This window comes from Scyliorhinus canicula, chromosome 1 (assembly GCF_902713615.1).
Source record: "Scyliorhinus canicula chromosome 1, sScyCan1.1, whole genome shotgun sequence".
Classification (NCBI taxonomy): Eukaryota; Metazoa; Chordata; class Chondrichthyes; order Carcharhiniformes; family Scyliorhinidae; genus Scyliorhinus; species Scyliorhinus canicula.
The window spans coordinates 287,977,974-288,003,402 of NC_052146.1; the positions used below are offsets into that span (position 1 = coordinate 287,977,974).

Consider the following 25,429-nt stretch of genomic DNA (forward strand, 5'->3'; position numbering starts at 1 on the left):
CACAAGTGCCACATATGAATTTGGCAATGGCGCACGTAAAAATGCAAGAAATACTTTGCGTATGAGACACCGGTTGGATCGCACATTAAGACGAGCACAAGATTTGCCCTATCTTGGAAATATTTGTACTTTGGCCGCCTCCAGGGGTTATTTATAAGTCCGAATTTCAAGCTGGACGGTGAAGCAACCTGAGCAATTTGCTCTTATTTTGCTCCTGGATTTGCCAGCTATTCATGGCCTCGGTCTGAACATACAACTCGGGGAGCTGTAGGGGAGTGGATCTGCCAAGAAGCTGTGAAACGGCCCAAACAGCTGCGTCATGGAGTTTGATAGCTTTGGGCTGGAGTGCCAGATATTTGAAACAGATGTTTTCAGACATGCGGCATGCCTAAAACATTTCCAGGGGTTAGCTGCAAATGACTTAATACCGACAAAAGCACAGCGGCAGAAATATGCGGGCGAAAACAAATGTTGATTCACCCTTAGGTGCAGAGCCCGGACTTTTCACGCTGTCTCTGCCTGTCAGGTTCCTGCACTGAGGCTGTCGTGCCCTTTGTTTGAGTTAAAATAAAGCGCAGCTCTATAATTACTAATCCTCTTCTGCTGCTTTGACTTCAAAAGTTGGTTTGGAGTGCATCCCGGAGTTCTGTTTTGCCGAGTTTTCTTCTCCTGGTTCAGAGACGTGTCTGGATAGTGGATAATAGGCGGCAGCCGTCATTATCGCTTCGCCATCTTCCTCCCACCCCACCCCAGCCCACCGCCCCCTCCCATCCACCCCTCCCCTCCCCTCCATCCCCAGTTTCACTTGTCTGATGTTTCTGGCGAAACCGATGGATATCAAGTTGATCTCTCTGTTTTTCTCCTTCATTGTACCTCCGCTCGCAGTCGGGAACCACACGGGCCGCATCAAGGTGGTCTTCACGCCCACTATCTGCAAGGTGACCTGCACCAAGGGGAAGTGCCACAACAGCTGCCAACAGGGGAACACCACCACCCTCATCAGTGAAAATGGCCACGCTGCTGACACTCTGACGGCGCAGAACTTCCGCGTGGGTAAGTAGCACAATCCGCTGTCTTCTGAACATCAGCGAACAAGTGACAGCATGAGGGAATGTTCCGTCTTTGCTTTGGTTGGAGTTGTGGTTTCAAAATTGTGGTAAATGCGGAGAGCAGCTGAGTGCGACATTAGATGTGGAGTAACAGACTTTGCAGTGCTTTTGATAATTGCAGCTCAAGATTTAATTCACTCTTCAACCTAGTTTTAAAAAAACTGGGCGATGGTGTTGTTTGTTTATCTCTGCTCCCTTTTAAAAAAAATAGAATGAAGCTTTCCTTTTTTAAAGGGTTTAGTATTCCCTCTTTCGCTGGCTTTAAATTACTGCCTCTGCTGTTGGGTCGCTCGGTGAAGCTTCTTGCCATTTTCCTTTTGCCACAAGTTGAACGTAATGAAGCATTAATTTTGAATTCCTGATGCAGCTGTTTAGTGAATTTTAATTGTCCCTGAGCCTCCCTCATCCCGAGTAATTACAGTTGAAGCCACTTGACACGGAGGCTCCAGTTGTCAGCAAAAATTTGTTTCCCACTCGTGAAAACACGGAGGCTGCATAAAGACCGAATCAGCTACTGGGCAAGTGCAGCCTTTTGAACATTTTAACTGGAGTCTGTGCAAAGACTGAATCGATGACTGAGCAAGTGTCCCCCTCCAAGCAAAGATGGCCATTAAAAATGCTAATCTTGATGGACATTTGCTACATCGCGGCCCTAATCCGGTTGGCTGTTTTCTGTGCTTTGTGCAACTATTTTAACCAAATCATCGGCGGAAAGGAGGGAATCACAATGCAGTGATACATGTTAGATTAACATCTTGAATATTGAGAGAGTAGTTTATGGACCTTGCCTGACCACCCATGATGTTGTCATTTCTAGATAGAGGCTTGCAGTATATAGGGCAGTGTAATTGTGTAGGTAAATACCATTGCTATTAATTATGTACTTGGTTAGTTCCTTATCTCTGACTTCTTTATTTAAATTCCTTATTCTGGGCTCTAGAGCTGTGTCTTTGGAGCACCCGTATAGGTCACCCTGGTTGACCTGCTCTCATAGACAAGGTTTTAACACAGAAGTATAGAACTTGATGTCAACCTGAGGGGACGTCATGCACCCCCCACCCACTTTCTTGATAAATGAGGCCAGTAAATAGGACCCTGTTGTCTGGAGGGAAGGTGCAGAAGAGAAGGCGTTTCTTGGCATCCCACCTTGTCTGTCCTGCTTCCTGACGTGGATGCAGACAGAATCCTACAAAAGTGCCTTGTCCTAAAATCATAGAACCATGCAGCACAGAATGAGGCCAGGCGGCCCACCATGTGGGTGCATCAGACCCTACTTCGACCGAAGAAGTCATGTTGGACTCGAATCGTTAACTCCGTTTCTCCCCCCCCCCTGTAACTCACTGCTGCCAGACCATGTTGAGTTTATCCAGCATTTTCTGTTTTTACTTCAGATTTCCAGCATCTGCAGTATTTTGCCTTTACTCAAATGGAGGCTCAAATTGCTGGCACGGGCCAGATGGGCCGAAAGGCCTCCCTGTGTATATCATTCTGCGATCTATAAATTAATAGAGTTGGTCGTGTGGGGGTGGGGATCAGCCTGGATGAATGTAGGAATGTATGGGTAGGATTCAGCACCATGCATTTCAATAACATTAAATATATATGGCATGTGTTGTGTTACATCTTGATGGATTTTGATTTATTTTCCTTGCTTTTTGCATTGGGGAAGAATGATTTTGGCAAAAATAAAAGCTCTAAACGACGGCCTGTGTCATCTTCCTTCCATTTCCTGACTCTTGCAGGTAGCTCCTGGCCTGCCTGTATGTAACTCATGTTTCCCATTCCTCTCATTCCTTTCGAGTGAATATGAAGCTGCACCGAAATTGGGAGCCAAAAATTAAATAGTGCAAGAAACCTCGGAAAAATAAACACCTAGGCACATGTAAGAGCCTGTAAAAGAAGGAATGTGTCTACGAGAGAGGGGAGCTGCAGAAGAGACAAAGGCAGATCTGAAGACGTGAACCGTTTGCTGTTAAATGTGGGCAGAAAATAGAAAGGAAAGAAAAAAATGAATATTGTTGATGAAGTGAATGCTCACTCTGTTGAAGGTCATCCGGAGGGGAATAATCCTCGGGCTTTCTGTAGCTCCTCGGGCGATAGAGGTCCACAGAAGCTCCACAGCAAGTGCTGGCTTTTATTCCAACCGGGAGCAGATGTTGTCAGTGGGATCAGCTATCCTTTCGAGGATCAACTTCGCCATTAAGTTAAAATAGTTAGCTTAAAGCAGTTGGGAGCCTGGCCTGCACATGGTCTGGCCTTTAGTCCACCAGCTCTAATTAACGCGGTGCAGTGTTCACCACAGAAAGGCCACCAAGAAATACGTGTGTGGAAATGACTGGCCGAGTCTTCAAAATAGTTCCTTCAGCCCCAAGGAATTTAGTTAATACTGCATCCATTTTGCATGGGTAGAATTTCACAGCTACATGGGTGTCCAGCCTGAGAAATGCTAAAAGCCACTTGGCCTGGGGGTTTGTTTCTTGGAAAGGATGGACGAGCATTGGAACATACAGGGTGTGGAGTCGGGCGGCGGAGCAGGGTGGGGGTCGGGGGGGGGGGGGGGGGGGCTTTGGCGCAGAGTGGGAAGGGTGCAGAATGAGGAAGTTGAATTGGTGTGGCAAGGAATGGGACGTGAAATGGCTTGCCGGTTTCCCCACTGTCTGTTGTCCACCTGAATGAAATGAAAATCGCTTTATTGTCACGAGTAGGCTTCAGTGAAGTTACTGTGAAAAGCCCCTAGTCGCCACATTCCGGCGCCTGTCCGGGGAGGCCGGTACGGGGATTGAACCGTGCTGCTGGCCTTGTTCTGCATTACAAGCCAGCTGTTTAGCCCACTGTGCTAAACCAGCCCCTCTGCTGAAAGTGAAAGATAATAATAATAATCACTTATTGTCACAAGTGGGCTTCGATGAAGTTACTGTGAAAAGCCCCGAGTCACCACATTCCAGCGTCTGTTCGGGGAGGCCGGTCCAAGGAATTGATTGAACCCGCGATGCTGGCCTTATTCTGCATTGCAAGCCAGCTGTTTAGCCCACTGTGCTAAACCAGGCCCAATGGCTTGCTCTCTCTCTCTCTCCCTTTGGGCAGTTGGTGCTGTCCAATCATCTGCTGCAGGAATCAGTCAAACCATTTGCTTTAAGCTCCTTCGGGTTGTTAGACACGACTTCAGGTCCGGGTCTGACGAGATGGAAATTAACTTCCAGAGATGAAAGGACATTTGAGGTTAAAAAGAAGCCAAATTCTGGAAATGTTTAATAAGCACAGCATTATAATTCGACACCAGGCGACACCAAACAACATTCAACCAACAATTTGGAAGGAACGTCAATAAAATACACTTGCCTATGTAGCATTTAACCCAGGGATAGAATTGTTAATGGAGTCAGGAGATACAGAAAATAATATTCTGGAGATCCAACAGATAGAGCCCAAAGGATGAGTGAGCGGATGACTCTCTTCCCAATGAGTTGGATCATTTTCCACGTCCTATTGACCCCATGTAACTAATTGTCTTTGTGCTATGTTTGTGCGATGCAATCATATCCGTGCATCTCAATAATAATAATCTTGAATAGTTTCACAAGTAGGATCACATTAACACTGCAATGACGTTACTGTGAAAATCCAAATGTACAAATTTCCACATTTAGGGGCTGGTTTAGCACAGGGCAAAAGAGCTGGCTTTTAAAGCAGACCAATACAGGCCAGCAGCACGGTTCATTTCCCGTACCAGCCTCCCCGAACAGGCGCTGGAATGTGGCGACTAGGGGGCTTTTCACAGTAACTTTATTTGAAGCCTACTTGAGACAGTAAGCGATTTTCATTTTTCATTTTCAAATCCCATAGTCACCAGATTCCGGCGCCTGTTCGGGTACAAGGTGGGAGAATTCAGAAGCTCCAATTCACTTAACAAGCACGTCTTTCGGGACTTGTGGGAGGAAACCAGAGCACCCGGAGGAAACCCACGCAGACACAGGGAGAACGTGCAGACACCGCACAGTGACCCAAGCCGGGATTCGAACCTGGGTCCTTGCTGCTGTGAAGCAACTGTGCCAGTATGCCGTTCACAATTTTAAATATATATAGTATGTGTTGCTTCACCATTCCTCTTTACCTAGGCGCATGTATTATTGCAGCTGGGGTGGAATCAGGCCTTGTGTTGAAAGACCACTTGAGGGCCTCAATAGGCCTAAGCAGATGGTCCAGCTGATGACTTACCTGCCCACTGTATTATGGGGGTGGAGCCTGGGGGTGCTGACCACCCGTCCTATTTTACGTACCCCGCCGGCTACAAATGCACCGGCTGGGGGCCATTCCCCCCCATAGAGTCATTATGTCACAGAAGGAGACCATTCAGCCCATTGGGTCCATGCTTGCTCTCTGCAGAGCCAGCCAATCAGTCCCATCCCCCCCTCTCTTTAGCCCTCAGATTTATTTCCCTCCAATTTGCTTTAAAAAATGACTCACCTTCTCCACCCCGCGCCGGGCCGGAGATTCGGAGCAACCGTGCCACGACGCCGGCTCTGAGGTGCGGAGAATCGGCGCCATTTGCGCCGGCGCGTTTGGTGCGGCGCCGGCCGCGGGCCACTGGAATTGGCGGGACAGCCGATTCTCCGGCCCGGATGGGCCAAGCGGCCGCTCTGACATGTCAGAGTCCCGCCGGCGGCGTTCACCCCTGGTCGCTGCCGGTGGGAACTCTGCGGGAACGGTTGGGGAGGCGGCCTGTTGGGGGGGGGGGGGGGTGGGGGCTCCGATGGTGTCTGGCCTGCGATCGGGGCCCACCAATCGGCGGGCCGGCCTCTCTGTCGGCGGGCCTCCTTTCCTCCACCGGCAATGTTATATCTCTGCGCCATTTTTGTGTGGGGCGGCCTGGGGGAGGACGGCCACTGCGCATGCGCTAGTTGGCGCCTGCCCAACTGCGCATGCGCGGGACCCAAGGCGTTGCGTCTTTTGCGCGGCGCCGGGTCTCCAACGCTGCGCCGAGGCCCCGCCCCCACAAATCACGCCAGCCCCACGGAGGCCCCAGAATGGGGGTCTGGGAACGGGCGCCGACGCCGGAGTAAAACACTCTGGTTTGTACTCCGGCTTCGGCACTTAGACTCCCGTTGGGAGAATCCCGCCCCCTATATCTGTGTCCTGATTTGATGGAGGATTCCCTGCGTGGAGGTTGCTGACATGCAAAACAAGGGCACTATACCTAGAACCGTAAATCAGCAGATGGTCCAAAGACTTACGAAGAGATTATGCACTGAATGTGAGAATAGTCCTGTTTTATTATATAGCTGGGTTGTTCTGTTCTTTACAGTCTCCCAGTATCAGTCTAGTCAGATCTACTCCCTTACTTCTTGTCCATCTCAATTTCCTGTTTTAATAATTCTCACAGCACACTCACTCTTCCAATTCATTGCAGGTTGGCAGACCAAAATACAGCTGTCCGAAAACTGGAATTGTCTGGAAACTGGACATTGTTGAAATGTTCATATTCAGTTCAATGAAATTTGGACTCATTGCCTAAATACAGGGTCAATTGGGCGGCTCTAGTTCTCGATGGTGCTGCAGTCTCCGAGTTGACCTGAATGACCCTTGACCCCCACCAGGCCCGGCACAGCCCGAACCGACCGACCTCTGCACTGTTTTTATATCCGGACCATTCGAAAGCACTGCTGTTTACTGTGATATCCTCTGTTTTTATTCATCATCAAACTTTATTTATACATCACTATTCATTCTTTTTTTAGATCATATATCCCATATTTATTGGATGTGGTTGAGGATGAGCTATGGGCATAATGGGTGGCACAGTGGTTAGCACTGCTGCCTCACAGCTCCAGGGACCTGGGTTGAATTCTGGTGCAGACTCGATGGACCGAATGGCCTCCTTCTGCTCTGTAAATTCTGGGCTATCTGATTTTATTCAGCTCCGTGTTGGTCTTGAGGGTGCTGGATTTTGGATGTGGGACCTGCACCGCATATTTTGCAACATTGACAAATTGTTAGTTATTTTCTTTCCTCCTTTGATGCTGTAATTTTGAAAATTCAATAGTGTTTTAAAAACTATCTTAAAACCCTGGCTTGAACATATTTCAAACTGCCCTTGCATTTGTATGGTTGTTGTTGTAGCGGTGTACAAGTCCGTACTAGTGCACTCTTTGGTTACAAGTTGTAAAATTTGATGCTCGACTTGTTTACTACTTTGACTGGAGCTGCGCACTCTGAGCTGCAGTCGCTGCTTCTGTGATTGAGAGGAATAACCCAGACCACTGTGGTAGTCACCACTGATGTATATATTGTATATAGAGGGTGTTGAGGTAGGTGCTTTATGGTAAGGCCCCTGTACTACAGGTACGGGGGTAGTTCCCTGCCTGCTGGCTCCACCCAGTAGGCGGAGTATAGATGTGTGTGCCGCCCGTACAGCAGCCATTTCGCCAGCTGCTGTAGGAGGCCACACATCTTAGTGTAATAAAGCCTCGATTGCATCCAACTCTCGCCTTTGTGTAATTAATCGTGCATCAACCACCCAAACTTGTAAATAGACAGCTATTTTGGCAAGCTGAAAGTTGCCAGCAAAATGACTGGAAGACGAGGGAATCCCCCAGCGCAATGCTCAGGGCCTTGGGAGCTGGACATAGGAGGGAGGTTAGCCCAGAGGCTGTTGGGCAGAACGTATGGAGGGGGTGAGGGCAGAAGAGGGAATGTCCAGGCTAAACCTGACAGCTACGGTATTCAGAGGGAAACTGCGGGAGTTTTCAGTCTGGAAGCAAAGCTGAGGCGCTGTGAGCGGAAGCTGTAAATTCAGGTGAGTCTCCGGGAGGAGAGACTAGAAGGCGAGCTGGATAATTGGGATGGGTTTCCTGGGAGTGGGAATAGAGGGGGAGCCAGATAGTTGGGATGGATTTTCTGGGAGTGGGAATAGAGGGGGAGCTGGATAATTGGGATGGGTTTCCTGGGAGTGGGAATAGAGGGGGAGTTGGATAATTGGGATGGATCTCATGGGGATAAAAATAAAAGGGAGTTGGACAATTGGGATGGGTTTCCTGGGGGTGGGACTAGTGGGGGAGCTGGATAATTAGGATGGATCACCCGGGGATGAAAATAGAGGGAAACTGGATAATTGGGATCAGTCTCCCGGAGGAGGGACTAGAGTGAGAGCTGGATAATTGGGATTGGTCTCATTGAGGAGGGACTAGAGGGGGTTGCTGGATAATTGGGATGGGTTCCTGGCGGAGGGACTAGAGGGGGGATGCTGGATAATTGGTATTGGTCTCCTGGAGGAGGGACTAGAGGAGGGATGCTGGATAATTGGGATGGGTTCCTGGCGGAGGGACTAGAGGGGGGATGCTGGATGATTGGTATTGGTCTCCTGGAGGAGGGACTAGAGGGGGGATGCTGGATAATTGGTATTGGTCTCCTGGAGGATGGACTAGAGGGGGGATGCTGGATAATTGGGATGGGTTTCCTGGAGGAGGGACTAGAGGGGGGTTGCTGGATAATTGGGATTGGTCTCCTGGAGGATGGACTAGAGGGGGGATGCTGGATAATTGGGATGGGTTTCCTGGAGGAGGGACTAGAGGGGGGTTGCTGGATAATTGGGATTGGTCTCCTGGAGGAGGGACTAGGGGAGGGATGCTGGATAATTGGGATGGGTCTCCTGGAGGAGGGACTAGAGGGGGGATGCTGGATAATTGGGATGGGTTCCTGGAGGAGGGATTAGAGGGTGAATGCTGGATAATTGGGATGGGTTTCCTGGAGGAGGGACTAGAGGGGGGGGGGCGTTGCTGGATAATTGGGATGAGTTTCCTGGAGGAGGGACTAGAGGGGGGATGCTGGATAATTGGGATGGGTTCCTGGAGGAGGGACTAGAGGGGGGATGCTGGATAATTGGGATGGGTTCCTGGAGGAGGGATTAGAGGGGGGATGCTGGATAATTGGGATGGGTTTCCTGGAGGATGGACTAGAGGGGGGATGCTGGATAATTGGGATGGGTTTCCTGGAAGAGGGACTAGAGGAGGGATACTGGATAATTGGGATGGGTTTCCTGGAGGAGGGACTAGAGGGAGGATGCTGGATAATTGGGATGGGTTCCTGGAGGAGGGACTAGAGGAGGAGCTAGATAATTGGGATGAATTTCCTGGAGGAGAGACTAGAGGGGGGTTGCTGGATAATTGGGATGAGTTTCCTGGAGGAGGGACTAGAGGGGGGATGCTGGATAATTGGGATGGGTTTCCTGGAGGAGGGACTAGAGGGGGGATGCTGGATAATTGGGATGGGTTTCCTGGAGGAGAGACTAGAGGGAGGATGCTGGATAATTGGGATTGGTCTCCTGGAGGAGGGACTAGAGGGGGGATGCTGGATAATTGGGATGGGTTTCCTGGAGGAGGGACTAGAGGGGGGTTGCTGGATAATTGGGATGGGTTTCCTGGAGGAGGGACTAGAGGGGGGTTGCTGGATAATTGTGATGAGTTTCCTGGAGGAGGGACTAGAGGGAGGAGCTGGATAATTGGGATGGGTTTCCTGGAGGAGGCACTAGTGGGGGGATGCTAGATAATTGGGATGGGTTTCCTGGAGGAGGGACTGGAGGGGACGGATGCTGGATAATTTGGATGAGTTTCCTGGAGGAGGGACTAGAGAGGGGATGCTGGATAATTGGGATGAGTTCCTGGAGGAGGGACTAGAGGGGGATGCTGGATAATTGGGATGGGTTCCTGGAGGAGGGACTAGAGGAGGGATACTGGATAATTGGGATGGGTTTCCTGGAGGAGGGACTAGAGGGGGGATGCTGGATAATGGGGATGGGTTTCCTGGAGGAGGGACTAGAGGGGGGATGCTGGATAATTGGGATGGGTTTCCTGGAGGAGGGATTAGAGGGGATGGATGCTGGATAATTGGGATGGGTTTCCTGGAGGAGGGACTAGAGGGGATGGATGCTGGGTAATTGAAATGGATTGAGTGAACCTGTGAACAATCCAATTCTGGAATGTGTGGGTAGAATGGGAATATGAAATTATTTTTGGAATTGAAACAACCCCCTCCCACCAAGGACAATGATGTCATAGAATTTACACTGCAGAAGGAGGCCATTTGACCCATCGAGTCCGTACCGGCCCTTGGAAAGATAACCCCACCTAAGCCCACAACTCCACCCCATCCCCATAACCAGCAACCCCAACTACCCTTTTTGGTCACTAAGGGCAGTTTAGCGTGGCCAATCCACTTAACCTGCACGGTTTTGGACTGTGGGAGGAAACCGGAGTACTCGGAGGAAACCCACACAGACACGGGGAGAACGTCCAGACTCCGCACAGACGGTGATCCAAGCCGGTAATCGAACCTGGGACCCTGGAGCTGTGAAGCAACTGTGCTAACCACTGTGCTACCATGCTGTCATGGGGATATCAGAAACCAATCAGCAATGTTAGTAACTCTCCTTCATATTGAGGATTCTCCTGATAGACAGTAGGACATTTGTATAAACTGCATTTGTGCTGTTTATCTGGGGTCCCTACCTAAGTTTTTACAGTCGGTTGGGAGAATCCCTAATTGCCCTTGAGAGGGGCATTTAAGACTCAACCACGTTGCTGTGGGTCTGGAGTCACATGTAGGCCAGACCAGGTAAGGATGACAGATTTCCTTCACTAAAGGACATTAATGAACCAGATGGGTTATTCCGACAATCACAATGGTTTTATGCTCATCATTAAAGAGTTTAATTCCAGATATTTATGGAGTTTAAATTCCACTACCTGCTGTGGTGGGATTTGAACCCAGGGTCCCCAGATCATTATTCTGGGTCTCTCGACGATGAGTCCAGAGACAATACCACAATGCCATCACCTCCTGAAAAGGTGATTTGGTATTCAGAGAGAATAAACTGTCCAATGCCTTACTTCCTCAGAAGTGGTGAGAAAGGATTCCATATCACTCTCTAAAAACCTGGGGACAAATGGAAAGTACCTAATGACCTAGGGATAGGGAGGTTTGGACTGTTAACCTGGTAGAGAGTGGTTTTCTCGTACCGCTCTGATCTGCCTAATCTCTCTCCCCCTCTGAGCCGCCAACTCCATTTGGAGCTGGAATTCTTCTCTCTAGCTTTCTCCTACTCTCTTTCACTTTTCTGAGCTTTTTCTCTCTCGCTCTCGTTCCTTTTTCTCCCCCTTTTTCTCTCCCATCTTGCTTTTCCAGCTGAAATTTGGTTATGGGAGGGTTTTGAACTCCTCATCTATCTGGTGTGGAAAGGGGAGGGGATGTTTTGCATCGAGGCAATAAATGTATGGAATATTTTTTTTAAAAAGAGAAGAAGGGGGATTTAAATTGGAGGACAGAGATCAAAATCTAAAGTAGCTGAACTCAATGTTGAGTCCAGAGGGCTGTAACGTACCTCATCGGAAGATGAGATGCTGCTCCTCCAGCTTGCTCCAGGCTTCCCTGGAACGTTGCAGCAGGCCAAGGACAAACATGTGGGCATGAGAAGGTGGTGAGTTGAAATGGCAAGCAACGGGACAATTGGGATCATGTTTGCAACTGAGTGAAGGTGTTCCGCAGGTCGCCCACTGCGTGAAGGAAAAAGCTATGGCCTTGTGGTCAACCTGGAGGGAAGCAGAGAGGAATAGCGACCAGCCAGTGCAGGAAGCTCGGCATTTCAGTGTGGAGAATGATCCAGGCTCTTGTTGAGGTGGGGAGATTGTGGTTGAGGCTGTGATGGGTGGGCATCAAACATTGGTGTGCAGTGCCTAGTGGGTTCAAAATGGGGGGGTTGCGGCCTGATTGCGGCCTGTAGTGGTCGCTTTAAGATCGTTAGGCTGCATATCCAGAGATTCCTGACAGCACAGAAGGAGGTCTATCGGGTCTGCACCCACTCTCTGAAAGAGCACCCTTCCTAGGCCCCACTCCCCCGCCCTAACCCCGTAACCCCACCTAACTTGCACATCTTTTGACACTAAGTGGCAATTTGTAGCATGGCCAATCCACTTAACCTGCACAGCTTTGGACTGTGGGAGGAAACCGGAGCAGCTGGAGGAAGACACTGGGAGAAAGTGAAACCTCTACACAAACAGTCACCCATACCTGCAATTGAACCCAGGAGCCTGACTCTGTGAGGCAGCAGTGCAAACCACTGTGCCTTCCCAATATAAACCCTATTTTCCTGAATGCAGCTAGGCAAATCAGTACTGCAGAGAGGGTCTTAAACAGGCATTAGGCCCCTTATTGGTATACGCATGGGTCCATTTTGGACCTCATTTATGGAGAGCTGGTGAGCTGCCCACCCCACATGGCCATCAGCGGCACCATGCCAGGTTTGGACCATGCAACATCGGTTCAGGCAAGTTTCGATAACACAGAAGTGGGAGAGGGGTGATGGAACCATCAATTCACCAGACACGTGTTTCCGATATGAATCTAGGCTTTAATCAACTTACTTCAGAGCCAGCCTGTTACCCGTTGATGAACTCGTAATGAGCTCAGGCTGACTCTGGACAAGGGTATTTATACAGCGGCACTAGGGGGAGGAGTCGTGGGCGGAGCCAAGGGTGGAGCCGAGTACAAGTTCCTGAGTACTCCCAGAGCTACTCCCCTAGTGGTAGGATAGCGCCACAGCGCTTTACAAAGACAGTGTGAATGATCATATATACACATATATTACATTCACCACAAGGGGGTGGTTGATAGTAGGTTAGAGTTGCGGTAACTCCAACTATTTCTGTGGGTCCAAAAGAACAGCCTTACTGCTTCTACCCCACAAAACTGTGCTTTATATCCTACACTTTTGGTCTGACAGCTTTGACTGAATGGAGTGTCCATGGGGTGGCTGTTCTGACCAGGAGGCCATAAAAACTGCCTTAAAGTACCCTAATTGGCATGAATCCATGAGACTCCTCAACGCATCTAAACCACTCTGCCTCGAGATAACGGGGGGGATGAAGAAAGGAATGCTGAGTGGAGCTCTTTGATTTTAAAACTCAGACTGCTCAATTTTCCACGGGGAGGGAATGTCAAAATCTCGCTGAGAGCATTTAGTGGGATGGCGTGGTGGCAGGTTTTTTTCCCTCTCTTTCCACAAAAATAAATTTACAGTACCCGATAATTTTTTTCAATTAAGGGTCAATTTAGCGTGGCCAAATCCACCTGCTCCCATATCTTTGGGTTGTGGGCGTGAGGCCCACGCAGACCCTGGGGGAATGTTATGGGGCTGGTTTAGCACAGTGGGCTAAACAGCTGGCTTGTAATGCAGAACAAGGCCAGCAGCGCGGGTTCAATTCCCGTACCAGCCTCCCCGAACAGGCGCAGGAATGTGGTGACTAGGGGCTTTTCACAGTAACTTAATTGAAGCCTACTTGTGACAATAAGCCATTATTATTATTATTATGTGCAAACTCCACACAGACAGTGACCCAGGGCTGGGATCGAACGTGGTGTGAGGCAGCAGTGCTAACCACTGCTCCACCGTGCCGCAGGTTGGCTGACATTTCTCGTAAGCTTTGCGATAATGTAGCTTCAGACAGTTTAAAGGAGAAGTATAAAGAGGGTGTCTGGAGTTTCTCCCTCATTTTAGTGTCACAGTGTAAGGTGTTCACTCTCAAACTGTCTGTGCCAAACAAATATCGCAACTCTGGTTCTGGACTCTAATCGCGTTTGATTTTATGGTGTGTCACAGGATGGCCGGCATTCCCCACATTGCAATGTGCTGAACCGCTTGGCTAGATTTCCCAGGAAAATTTTTAATGAGGTAAACTGCACAAGTAATTGTTTCAGGCCAGACACTGGCCCTTCACTTGCCATCAAAATTGTGAAGTGTTTAATCATTCCTAGTAACCATTTAGGTGGATTAACGGCTTAAATCGAATGCATTAATAATCCATATTTTTATACCTTTATATCAGACTGTAGTTGCACAATGTTAAAAGTGACACTTGGCAAATGTTTCAATTCCTTAATCCATGGACAGCAGTGGATTTGAATTGTGGCAATTCAAAGTAAACATTTTAAGAACATCTCTTGTTGCCTAGCATTCTCCTGTGCACATTAAGTGACCAGCTCTCGAGTTAAATGAAGATGCACAGTCACTTCCATTTGACAGGTTTCCACATGTAATCTATACTGTGTGGGTGGCAATTGGTCCATGGCTAAGGAGAACACAAATGTCTCAGAATGATTCAGGGTTGCTTTTTCAAATTGCAGTGAAAGGACTTTTGCACACGAGACCACAGTGCAATTTGTTTCTCTTCCCTTTCCAACTTTCTTCCCTGTTGTTCTGAACTTGCTGTCTTGCCCAAGTGGCCATTTTATTCACCCATGACCTTTGACAAGGAGTGCTTACTGTCCTGTCCTCTCCCGTCCTCACTCGTTGTCCACATGCATCATGCACGTTTAAGGGAAATCAGTGGGGGTGTTGTGGTCAAACTCAAATAGTCGATTGTACTTTTTGATGCCAATGCAACAACCTCCTCTTGCAATTTTGTGAGTTTAATTAAGAATTATTATTAATGACTACTGTCTCAGATATGGATAGGGTAATAGTGATCAGCCACCTGTGGAAAGTATTAATCATCATTTTACATGTCGGTCGTCATTCTGTGATAGCACTATTGTCTCTGAGTCACAAGGTTGTGGGGTCAACTTCAAAACTGTCCTTACTTTATTGCAAAGCCCTTTGGGATGTGCTGTGGTTATGAAAGGAGCTATATAAATGCACATTCTTTTTTTTGTTTTACAACTTTAATCCATCGCGACAGTCAAAATGGTCCATGCTCGAGCATCTATAATCAGTCTGTCCTTAAAATCCATTTATAGGGCAGCACAGTGGCGCAGTGGGTTAGCCCTGCTGCCTCACGGCGCCGAGGTCCCAGGTTCGATTCTGGGTCGCTGTCCGTGTGGAGTTTGCACATTCTCCCCATGTCTGTGTGGGTCTCACCCCCACAACCCAAAGATGTGCAGGGTAGGTAGATTGGCCATGCTAAATTGGCCCTTAATTGGAAAAAATGAATTGGGCACCCTAAATTTATAATTTAAAAAATCCATTTAGTACATTACTTACTCGACAATAGTTCAAATGGGCCGAGACCCCAGAAAGCTGTTGCGTTTTGACCTTTTTTTTAAGGAAATGGGTGTGATGGGTTAATGCCATTATCTACCCTCTCTTAAATACAGCAAAAGCATAAATTGAGATTGCTTAGCTGCCAAAACCTGTTTCTTTGGAGTGATGGCAGATGTCCTCCCATTTGAGCTGCCTGCATATCGCCAGTTTGCTGAGGTGGTGGGCAGTGAGGGGCAAAGTATCATTTGCAAAGGTGCTTTCTGACCCACCGTTGTTCGACACCACTGCTAATATGCGTAAAGTGGTGTTATTCCCAACAGCTACCGTCAACAATTATGGAAACATAGAATTTCACAGTGCAGAAGGAGGCCATTCAGCCTGTTGTGTCTGCACCAGCTCCCGAAAGAGGCCATTCTGTAGCCTTCCAAGTTATAGAAGCTCCTCCAAATCTCGAGTATCGCTGATTAACCCCACTCCACTATTGGCAGCCATGCTGTCGATTGCCTCGGCCTTTATCGATAGAATTCACTTCATGAACCTGTCCGCCTCGCTACCTCTCTCTCTTCCTTTGAGATGTTCCTTACAGCCGATATCTTTGACCAAGCTTTTAGGCATCTGTCCCAGAATCTCCTGATGTGGCTCTTTGTCGGTTTCTGCACCTGCACATGTGGAGCACTGTGGATATTTTACCCCATTAAAGGCGCTATGTAAATGGAGAGTTTAGTTAGAGTCCTCCTTCATCTGTGCTGGTTAATCTCACATAACCTGAATTAAACAGCTCTAAGAGGGCCCCGCACCTGGACTCAGAGTTTGCCCATGCCTCGTCAACATGGGGAAAATGATGGAATTGACTGAAAATCCTCAGCTTGGCCCCCAGCGGGCAGGAATGGGGGTACAGTGCATTTTGTGCATGAAATGAAAATGAAAAATGAAAATTGCTTATTGTCACGAGTAGGCTTCAATGAAGTTACTGTGAAAAGCCCCTAGTCGCCACATTTCGGCGCCTGTTCGGGGAGGCTGGTACGGGAATTGAACCGTGCTGCTGGCCTGCCTTGGTCTGCTTTAAAAGCCAGCGATTTAGCCCAGTGTGCTAAACCAGCATGCACAGTTCACAAAGGCAGTTGGCAATTAAAATCATCAACTGGCTCTACTGAACTCAGATTAAGCCCAGTGTGCAGAATAAATGTAGTAAAAACACGTATGAATTTTGTGGATTCCTTTGGATAGCCAGGGTTCCCCCTTTGGGGAGGTAAGGTATCCCTTTGGATATGGGGGGGGGGGGGGGGCACCAGGTGCCCTTTGGTGAAGTTATGGTGCCTTTTGGTGGTGGTTAGGTGCCCTTTCGAACTGTTAAAACTAGAACTTAATATGTGGGGTGGCATGGTGGCACAGTGGTCAGCACTGTTGCCTCACAGCTCCAGGGCCCCAGGTTCAATTCTGACCTCGGGTGACTGACTGTGTTGAGTTTCCACTTTCCCCTCCTGTGTCTGTGTGGGTTTCCTCCGGGTGTTCCGGTTTCCTCCCACAGTCCAAAGATGTGCAGGTTCGGTGGATTGGCCATGATAAATTGCCCTTAGTGTCCAAAAGGTTAGGTGGGGTCACTGGGTTATGGGGATAGAATGGAGGCATGGGCTTAATTAGGGTGCTCTTTCCAAGGGCCGGTGCAGACTCGATGGGCCAAATGGCCTCCTTCTGCACTGTGAATTCTATGATTCTATTAAAAACTGCATAAACCCATCAACAGTCGAGCTGATTTGAGCAGTCAACAGACCTATCAAAATCAACTAAAAAACTGCCAAGAGAACCTGTCAAAACTGTCAGGAAGAATTGTCAAAATCACCTGTCAAAAGGAACTGTCAAGCTGTCAAAACATTTAAAAGTCCTGCCCTTTAAATCTTTGAAAAAAAATGGCAGTAAAATTTAAGAAAAACATTGTTTGCCTTTTCACTGTGCCTGCAGTTCACTTAAGTTGGGGGACTTCCATTACTGGATTAGTGCTGCATGACTGATTTCACAGCCATCTATTATCATAAGAAGGCGCTTGCTATTTCACCATTTAAGTTGACAGCTACAAGTGGGGAGCGGGGGATAGGGAGGTGTGAGGGATTGTGAGGGTTGGAGGGAAGTTTTTAGCTTTTAAAACAATTTTTGGTCACAGGGCTGGAGCCTCAAAGCTGGCCTTCTGCCCAGCCCAGCCTCCGTCATTTCTTCTCGGGTTGCTCGACGCAACTTCTAAACTAGCGTATCCCCACCATTAAAAAAATTTAGGTTCATGGAGCCAAGAACTCTTCCCGACTCTGCGCACTTGACCCAGGAGCGAAAATGTGGGCCCTGGTGCACGTTGTAAATGAAACCCCTGCTATGATATTCCAAGCATTAGTTTTAATGGGTAAAAACCACACAGCTCCCCATCCGTAATACAGTATCTTGATGTGCACTTCTCGTGGGTGCCGGGAGCACCTCTCCTGCACGCATTGACAGACCATTGGCCAACACTTACAACCAAAATGTTCCTACAGTTCCAGTTTAGGTCAAGTAAAAAAAAAAAAATCAAACATTTTTTCTAACATTTATTATTCTCCGAGACAATGTGAGAAATGAGCCGTGAAACCACATCAGCTTTTAGAAGACAGAGAGTAGCGGTGGAAGGGTGTTATTCAGAATGGAGATCTGTAGCTAGTGGTCTGTTGTTTGTAGTAAATATAAATGGTCTGGAGGAAAATGTGGGTGGTCTAATTAGTAAGTTTGCGGATGACATGAAGATTGGCGGAGTTTCTGATAGTGCCGAGGATTGTCAGAGGATAAATCAGGATATAGATAGATTGGGGACTGGGCACAGAAATGGCAGATGGAGTTTAATCCGGACGAATGCGAGGTGATGCATTTTGGACGATCAACTCTAGGTATGAATTATACTGTAAATGGCAGGAATATAAATGTACAGAGGGATCTGGGCATGCAGGTCCATAGTTCCCTAAAAGTGACAACACAGGGGGCCAAGATGATTAAGGAGGCATATGATATGCTTTCCTTCATCAGCCGGGGCATTGAGTACTAGAGTTGGGAAATCATGTTATTTCTATATGAAACCTTGGTTGGGCCGCATTTAGAGTATTGTGTGCAGTTCTGGTCACCACATTATCAGAAGGATGTGGAAGCTTTGGAGAGAGGGCAAAGAAGGTTCACCAGGATGTTGCCTGGTCTCGAGGGTGTTGGCTATGAGAAGAGGTTCAATAAACTAGGATTGTTTTCCTGGAAAGGCTGAGGGGAGACCTGATAGAGGTCTACAAAATTATGAGAGGCATAGACACGATGGATAGTCAGAGACTTTTTCCAAGGGTGGAAGTATCAATTACAAGGGGAAACAAGTTCAAGGTGAGCGGGGGAAAGTTTAAGGGAGATGTGCGGTGTACGTTTTTCACACAGAGAGTGGTGGGTTCCAGGAACCCGCTGCCAGAGAATGTGGTGGAAGCAGAGACATTAGCAACATTTAAGAAGCATCTGGATGGATACATGAGTAGAGAGGAAATAGAGGGATACGGACCCAGTAAGGGCAGAAGGTTTTGTTTAGAGTTAGGGCATCATGATCGGCACAGGCTTGGAGGGCCGAAGGGCCTGTTCCTGTACTGTACTTTGTTCTTTGTTTTGACGGGCTTATGGGAATAAGGACCACATGGTATTGGGGTTGGATTCTCCGCCCTGCTGTACCACATTTCTGCCCCGACCTGCCGGCGGGATTCTGCGTTACGCTGGCCGGTCAATCGGGTTTCCCCATTGTGGTGCAGCCTCATGCCGTCGGGAAACCCCCAGGCTGCCGGCAAAACGGAGAATGCCACCGGCGGAGTATCCAGCCCCAGGGCTCTGTGGTTAAAAGAAGGACGCAATGGTTTCTGAGACAGCGGATTAAGGCTGTACTCTGCAGCACCTAGTAACGAGGGTCTTGTCAGAAGGGTTCAGATCTTCTCAAATCGTTATATTGCCTTATTGAAAACAGGTCTGCTTTCAGTTGATCTGAGGGCTCCTGTGTGTGGAATATCAGTTGATTGTGATCGACGTTTTCTCGTTTGAGGTATAAGAATTGTTGCTTGCTGTTTTCTTCAATGGGTGAGGGAGTATGGCGAAGCAGACTCAATAAGAAGTGGACTCACTCCCCCTCTTCCTTCATTTTATTTATTTTTTAAATTAATTTTTTTTCCAACTTAGCGTGGCCAATCCACCTACGCTGCACATTTTTGGGTTGTGGGGGTGAGACCCACGCAGGCTCGGGGAGAATGTGCAAACTCCACACGGACAGTGACCCAGAGCCGGGATCGAACCCGGATCCGCAAAGCCGTGAGGCAGCGGTGCTACCTACAGTGCTACCCTTGTCTTGTCCAGAAGCTGCTGCCTCCATCAGTGACCAGGGGCCAGGATTGAACCCGGGTCCTTGGCGCCGTGAGGCAGCAGTGCTAACCACTGCGCCGCCGTGTCGCCCTCATCATTTTATTTATACTGCATTCTGGAGTTCCATCACTGTGAAGAAAACAAACAAACAACGTTCTGACCAACCTGAGAAAAACAGCATGGATGTAACAAAGCATCTGTTCAGAAGTGTTTAAAAGCTTTCTATCAGTAGTGGCAACTTCTTGATGGCTCTTTGGGTTCTCTTTTCAATAGGTTAGCTTATTCAATTTGCTATTATTTTCAGAGGGATAGAAAATGTTTTTTTAAAATAAATTTAGAGTACCTAATTAATTTTTTCCAATCAAGGGGCAATTTAGCGTGCCCAATCCACCTACCCTGCATATCTTTGGGTTGTGGGGGCGAAACCCACGCAAACACAGGGAGAATGTGCAAACTCCACACGGACAGTGACCCAGAGCCGCGATCGAACCTGGGACCTCGGCGCCGTGAGGCAACAGGGCTAACCACTGCGCCACCGTATTGCCCCAGGATTGAAAATATTGAAATAGAGGTCCAGAGAAAGTAGGAGGGTGCTTGCAAGGTTAAGGCAAGGCTACGTTTCGGAGACTTTGATGAAGCTCAGGCGTGTGTGCGCTGTTAACCTTCAACCAGCAAAAATCTGGCAGTCCCCATAAACCTGACGACTCAACAACGGCCCTGAGTTATAATCCCGTGACCTGCGGAAACATGTTTTTTTCAGAGGCGCACACCTTCAGCTGTAAATGTACTCTACATTCCACCACTTAAATTGGAGCTAGAACAACATGAGCAGGAGAAGGTAGGCCTGTCGGATGCACAAATGGCGAAATTGACATTTTTGGTGGTTCCGAATCACGGTGGTTACTGGTATCCAGGTTAGAAGCAGCTTGGAGAGAGATGTCACCCCTATTTGTACAAGGTATACATTACCAGGAGGTCATTACTTTCCAGCCGGGGATTGTTTGCGCTGTGTATAGATAACCAGTGTATATATTTGATGAATTGTGTTGGTGTATTGATAGGGTCGCCTGTATAGCAATGAATGTCCATGCTTTTCAATATACATTTTCAAAAAAATAAAATCTATTGTACACTTCTAATGCAGAATGTTACAATGCTGCACGAGACACACCACACCTGATTCATGAAATCTAAACATTGCCATCAGGCACTGAGGGTGGGATTTTTCACCCCCCCCCCCCCCTCGCACGGTGTGTTTTGCAGTGAAAGAGGCTGGGATTTCCTGCTGCTTGCACGCCCCGCTGCCGAGAATCCCATGGCTGGAGTGGTTGGATAATCCCGCCTTAGATTTAATATATGCTCCATTCAAAGTTTGTTTTTCACTTCAGTCTTCTCTCGTGCTACAAGAGAACCCCACCCTGCATAACCCCCACCCTTTATACCCCCTTCATGCTTCCCCCCTTCATGCCTCATTTTCCTGGCATGGCCTCCCTCAGGCCCCATCCCTTGGCAGTGCCCCTTGGCACCCTGGCACAGGCCCCTGGCACCCAGGCAGTGCGAGTTTAGCACTCCTGAAATCCCAATCTGGTCATGCTATGGTGCCAGGTTGGCACTGCCCGGGTGTCAGGTTGGCACTGCTATGGTGCCAGGTTGGCACTTCCCGGGTGTCAGGTTGGCACTGCCCGGGTGTCAGGTTGGCACTGCTATGGTGCCAGGTTGGCACTGCCCGGGTGTCAGGTTGGCACTGCCCGGGTGTCAGGTTGGCACTGCCCGGGTGTCAGGTTGGCACTGCCCGGGTGTCAGGTTGGCACTGCTATGGTGCCAGGTTGGCACTGCCCGGGTGTCAGGTTGGCACTGCCCGGGTGTCAGGTTGGCACTGCCTGGGTGTCAGGTTGGCACTGCTATGGTGCCAGGTTGATACTGCCCGGGTGCCAGGTTGGCACTGTCCATGTGCGAGGTGTGCACTGTTGGGTACCAGGAGCAGCACCAGGGCACTGCCCTGCCCTGTCCCCGACCATCCGGGGGCTTCAAAAGTTTCTGAGCCGCGCCCTCGCCCCTCCCGGGTGTAGCCTTCATGCCTGCTTTCCCTTTTTGGAAAGCAGTACTGATTGGCGCGGGTCTCAGGCTGTGCCGGCGGGGCTGGTGAATCCCGGGAGCTGGGAGACTCCGGTCTCGAACTGTCTGTGTATATTGAAATGAATTTGATAACTCAGCTGCCAGCGAAGGCGTGATCCAGAGCATGTTGGATGCCGCGGGTTGGGACCATTGCAATTGGCTTGGCGCCCGGAACAAAACCCGTTTTTGGCCTCTCCCGCTATTCACCGGGAATATCACAATGAATATGGGGGGAATTCTCCAGCCGCATTATGCCCGGCACAAATCACAAATCCCGCCATGTCGGGAGAATTCTGGGAGACATCCAAAACGGGATTTGTGCTGGGATCCAAACAGTTTTTGATGCTTCTGGCCCCTCGCAACTGACGTAACCAGCTTGATGCCTTCGCTGGGTGTGAACTAGATTAGCATATTAATATTTTCATTTAAATATGCAAGATAGCCATCAAGCTGAATCCAACCGACTCGTGCAATTCTCCCGCCCGCTGGCAAAACGATGGCCAAGCTGAGGGGCTCTGTGGTCATTGTAGCTCCCGGGTGGTCAGGGGTATGACAGAGCAGTGCCGTGCCTCAAGCAGCCTGACAAAACCAACCTGGTAGTGCCCGGGTGTCAGGTTGGTACTGCCAGGGTGCCAGAGCAGTGCCATGGGGCGCAGTCTGAAGAGGGCATGGCTTTAAGAGATGCCCATTGGAAGGGCCCCTATACCGGCGATCCTTGGCAGGGGGTGTGTGGCGTGGGGGAGAGAAGGTTGATAACAGCAATTCTTCAGGGGAGGTGGGAGAAGGTTGATGCCACTGAGGATTTTTGGGGGAGGGGGGTGTTGATGGGTCGAGTTGCCTGCGTGGTGTGTGGGAGATGGGCGGTGTTGACCCGAAGATTTAGTGGTGGGGGGAGGTTGCCCCTCTGCGATCAAGGGTTGGGGATTTCGCCCTTATCGGCTGGGGAAAGCGATGTCCGCGGTGGGGCGGGGGCTGTCATTTTACTTTGAGATAGGGGAGCCCTTTTGAGGAGCCAGACCTGCTGCTGTCATTAGGTCCTGCACACCTCATTCACGGCGCGAATCACCCCAACCTCCAAATAAATGTCCCAGTGTGGGTGGATTGCGATTTGGATCGCACTGACCCAGACCAGCTGGGAATTGAACAGTGTTTTCCGTTGGAAATCACACTGAGGCACAATCTAGGTATCTCCTGCACTTGTTCTTCCAGATGGTGGTGGGTTTGGAAGGTGCTGCCGAAGGAGCTTTGGTATGTTCCTGCAGTGCATCTTGTCCATGGTACACACAGCTGTAACTGTTTGTCAGTGGTGGAGGGTTTGAATGTTTGTGGAAGGAGGAGCAATAAAACAAGGTGCTTTGTGCTGGATGGTGTCGAGCTTCTTGAGTGTTGTTGGAGCTGCACTCATCCAGGCAAGTAGAGAGTATTGCAGTAAACTCCTGACTTGTGTCGGGTAGCTGGTAGACGGGTTTGGGGAGATGAGTGACCTGCAGCAGGATTCCCAGCCTCTAACCTGCTCTGTGGCCACAGTATTTATATGGTTAGTTCTGTCCAGTTTCTGGTATTCCGATTCCAGACCAGACCCCAACAGTGGCTAAAATACTGGACAGATTATTTTAATTTGTAAGACTGTGAGGAAAAGGTACTTCGCTCCAGGAGTGATTTCACGCACAAATAGAGATATGGTATATGAAAACAATCATTATTACGAACACCGTATTACTAACTTTAACAGCATAACAAAAAGCTTACAATTGCCAGTTGAACAATGCGTAACAATAACATGAAAGACTAACTCCAAACTGCTATGTTAATCTCCACTCAAACAAACCCACCTCAGGGCATAATCCCCATTTAAATGCAGTTAACAGACTCATGAATACTTTCTGTAAACAGATGTCTTGGGTCAACCACATTGAGAAAGAGAGATCCTTCAGGAGCCAATTTGCAGATTCTTGCCTGTCTCACCGTACTGTTTAAACTTCCAGTCTTTGAAATTGTTCCTTTCCTGTTCACAGAAAAATCTTTATCTCACTGTCTTGAGATTGGAAGCTTCTGGTCTGTCCCCCGTCAAATCTTTAACTGCACAGTTTCAAAAGAAATTGCCAGTCTGTCCACAGACAGATCTAACTTCACTTTATTGAGAGCAGCTGCTTGTCTCAACCCATCCCCAATCTAAAACTAAACTGCAGAAACTGCTTCAGACCCTGGATCATCCCAATAACTACATCATCTTAATAAACTGAACACAATTTAATGTCTCTAATTAACTACTCTCCAGGGAATCCTCTTTCTATAAACAAAAGTCTATTCGCCCAAACGTTTATGATGTTTTAATTACACCTCTGTCTCCAAAAGGTCTACTGCCTTTTAAACCAGGATGTTTAAAAACGTGACTGCAGCAGTCACACACTAATCCAGGCTTTTAACCCTTACTCCACCAAAAACATACAACACAATGTACCTGAAAGTCCTGCGTTTATCACATCTTGTCAGTGGTGATCCCCAGAGTGTTGATAGTGTAATTTGTTGTCATAAAATGCCGATAACCTGTTCATCTGATTCTATGGTGCTGAAGAGCATACAACCAAAAAAGCGGGAAACGTTCTTGTTCGGTGTGAAATTGCCACGTCCCACTCACTGTTGTGTTTATTGTTTCAGTGGTCTGCCACCTGCCTTGCATGAATGGAGGACAGTGCACTTCCAGGAACAAATGCCAATGCTCTCCTAATTTTACCGGCAAACTCTGCCACATCCCAGTGCAGCCTTCCAATGGCCGACGGCAGCAATATCAGCAGCCTGGTAAAGCTCCAGCCTCTCCAGTAGTCCACTCTACGCATACATTGCCTCTGTCGGTTGGTGGAAAGCCCGGCCTACAAAGTAAGGCTCATGAATTCCTTTCCATCTCCCAGTTTTATGTGTGTGTTTGTGTATGTGTATGTTTTTGTTCAGTCTATGGGTAACTTGCCAACGCAACAACAAAAGCAGAGAACTTTAAATGGTTTATTTCAGCAGAGTTGCGCAGTTCTTCTGCAGTCAATAGCGCCAACAATCGAGCCAGAAAACATGGAAGCAAAAGTAATCACGAGCACTTGACAGTCCATTGAGATGAACGCATGTATAGGGTGTCCGGAGATAAAGGAATACAGGAGCACAGGGTGCATATGACTCGGGTGAGAATGAGTGGGTTATTTCAGGGGGGGTAGCAGATGAGTGTGAGACGTGTGGGCGGGGGCCAGCGAATCACGCACACATGTTTTGAAAAATTGGGAAGATTCTGGGCGGGAGTGTTCGCTATCTTAGCCAGGATACTGGAGGAGGAGGTGGAGATATTTGGGGTTTCAGAGAAGCCGGAGCTCATGGAGAGGAGGAAGGAAGGCCGATGTCTTGGTCTTTGCCTCTCTGATTGCACGGCGGCGAATTTTGCTGGAGTGGCGGTCGGCATCGCCACCGGGGGTAGCAGCATGGTTGGGTGACCTGTATGCCTTCCTGCGGTTAGAGAAGATAAAGTATGAGTTAAGGGGCTCAGCAGTGGAGTTTGAGAAAGGGTGGGGGATGTTTGTGACCGTGTTTGAGGGGCTGTTCATCGCGGGGGAGGAGGGGGGGTGAAAAAGAGGAAAAATCTGAACAGACTGTATAGTCGATTGTTGGGAAGTTTGTTTCCGGGGAGTTTATTCGCTGTAACCTGTTTTGATATATGTTTGTAATGAAATACATTTTTGAAAAAAAGGAATACAGGAGAATCCAATCGGGAAAATTCTTTCACCAGGGAATGTGGAGCTTGTCACCATATGAGTCA

At 48.5% G+C, this 25,429-nt stretch overlaps 1 protein-coding gene across 7 annotated transcripts in view; it reads left to right on the forward strand.

The window, feature by feature from the left end:
* The window catches only part of ltbp1 (latent transforming growth factor beta binding protein 1), a 424,359-nt gene that overhangs the window by 124,495 nt on the left and 274,435 nt on the right, over window positions 1-25,429 (forward strand). For 5 of the 7 annotated variants that reach the window (XM_038814844.1, XM_038814856.1, XM_038814865.1 and 2 more), the window contains exons 5-6: window positions 886-1,053; window positions 24,292-24,510. In XM_038814844.1, coding sequence (XP_038670772.1) covers window positions 886-1,053; window positions 24,292-24,510 — 387 coding nt within the window. Of the gene's footprint in view, window positions 1-798; window positions 1,054-20,456; window positions 20,477-24,291; window positions 24,511-25,429 lie in introns of those variants that run through there. The other 2 variants (XM_038814886.1, XM_038814896.1) reach the window with 2 other exon arrangements.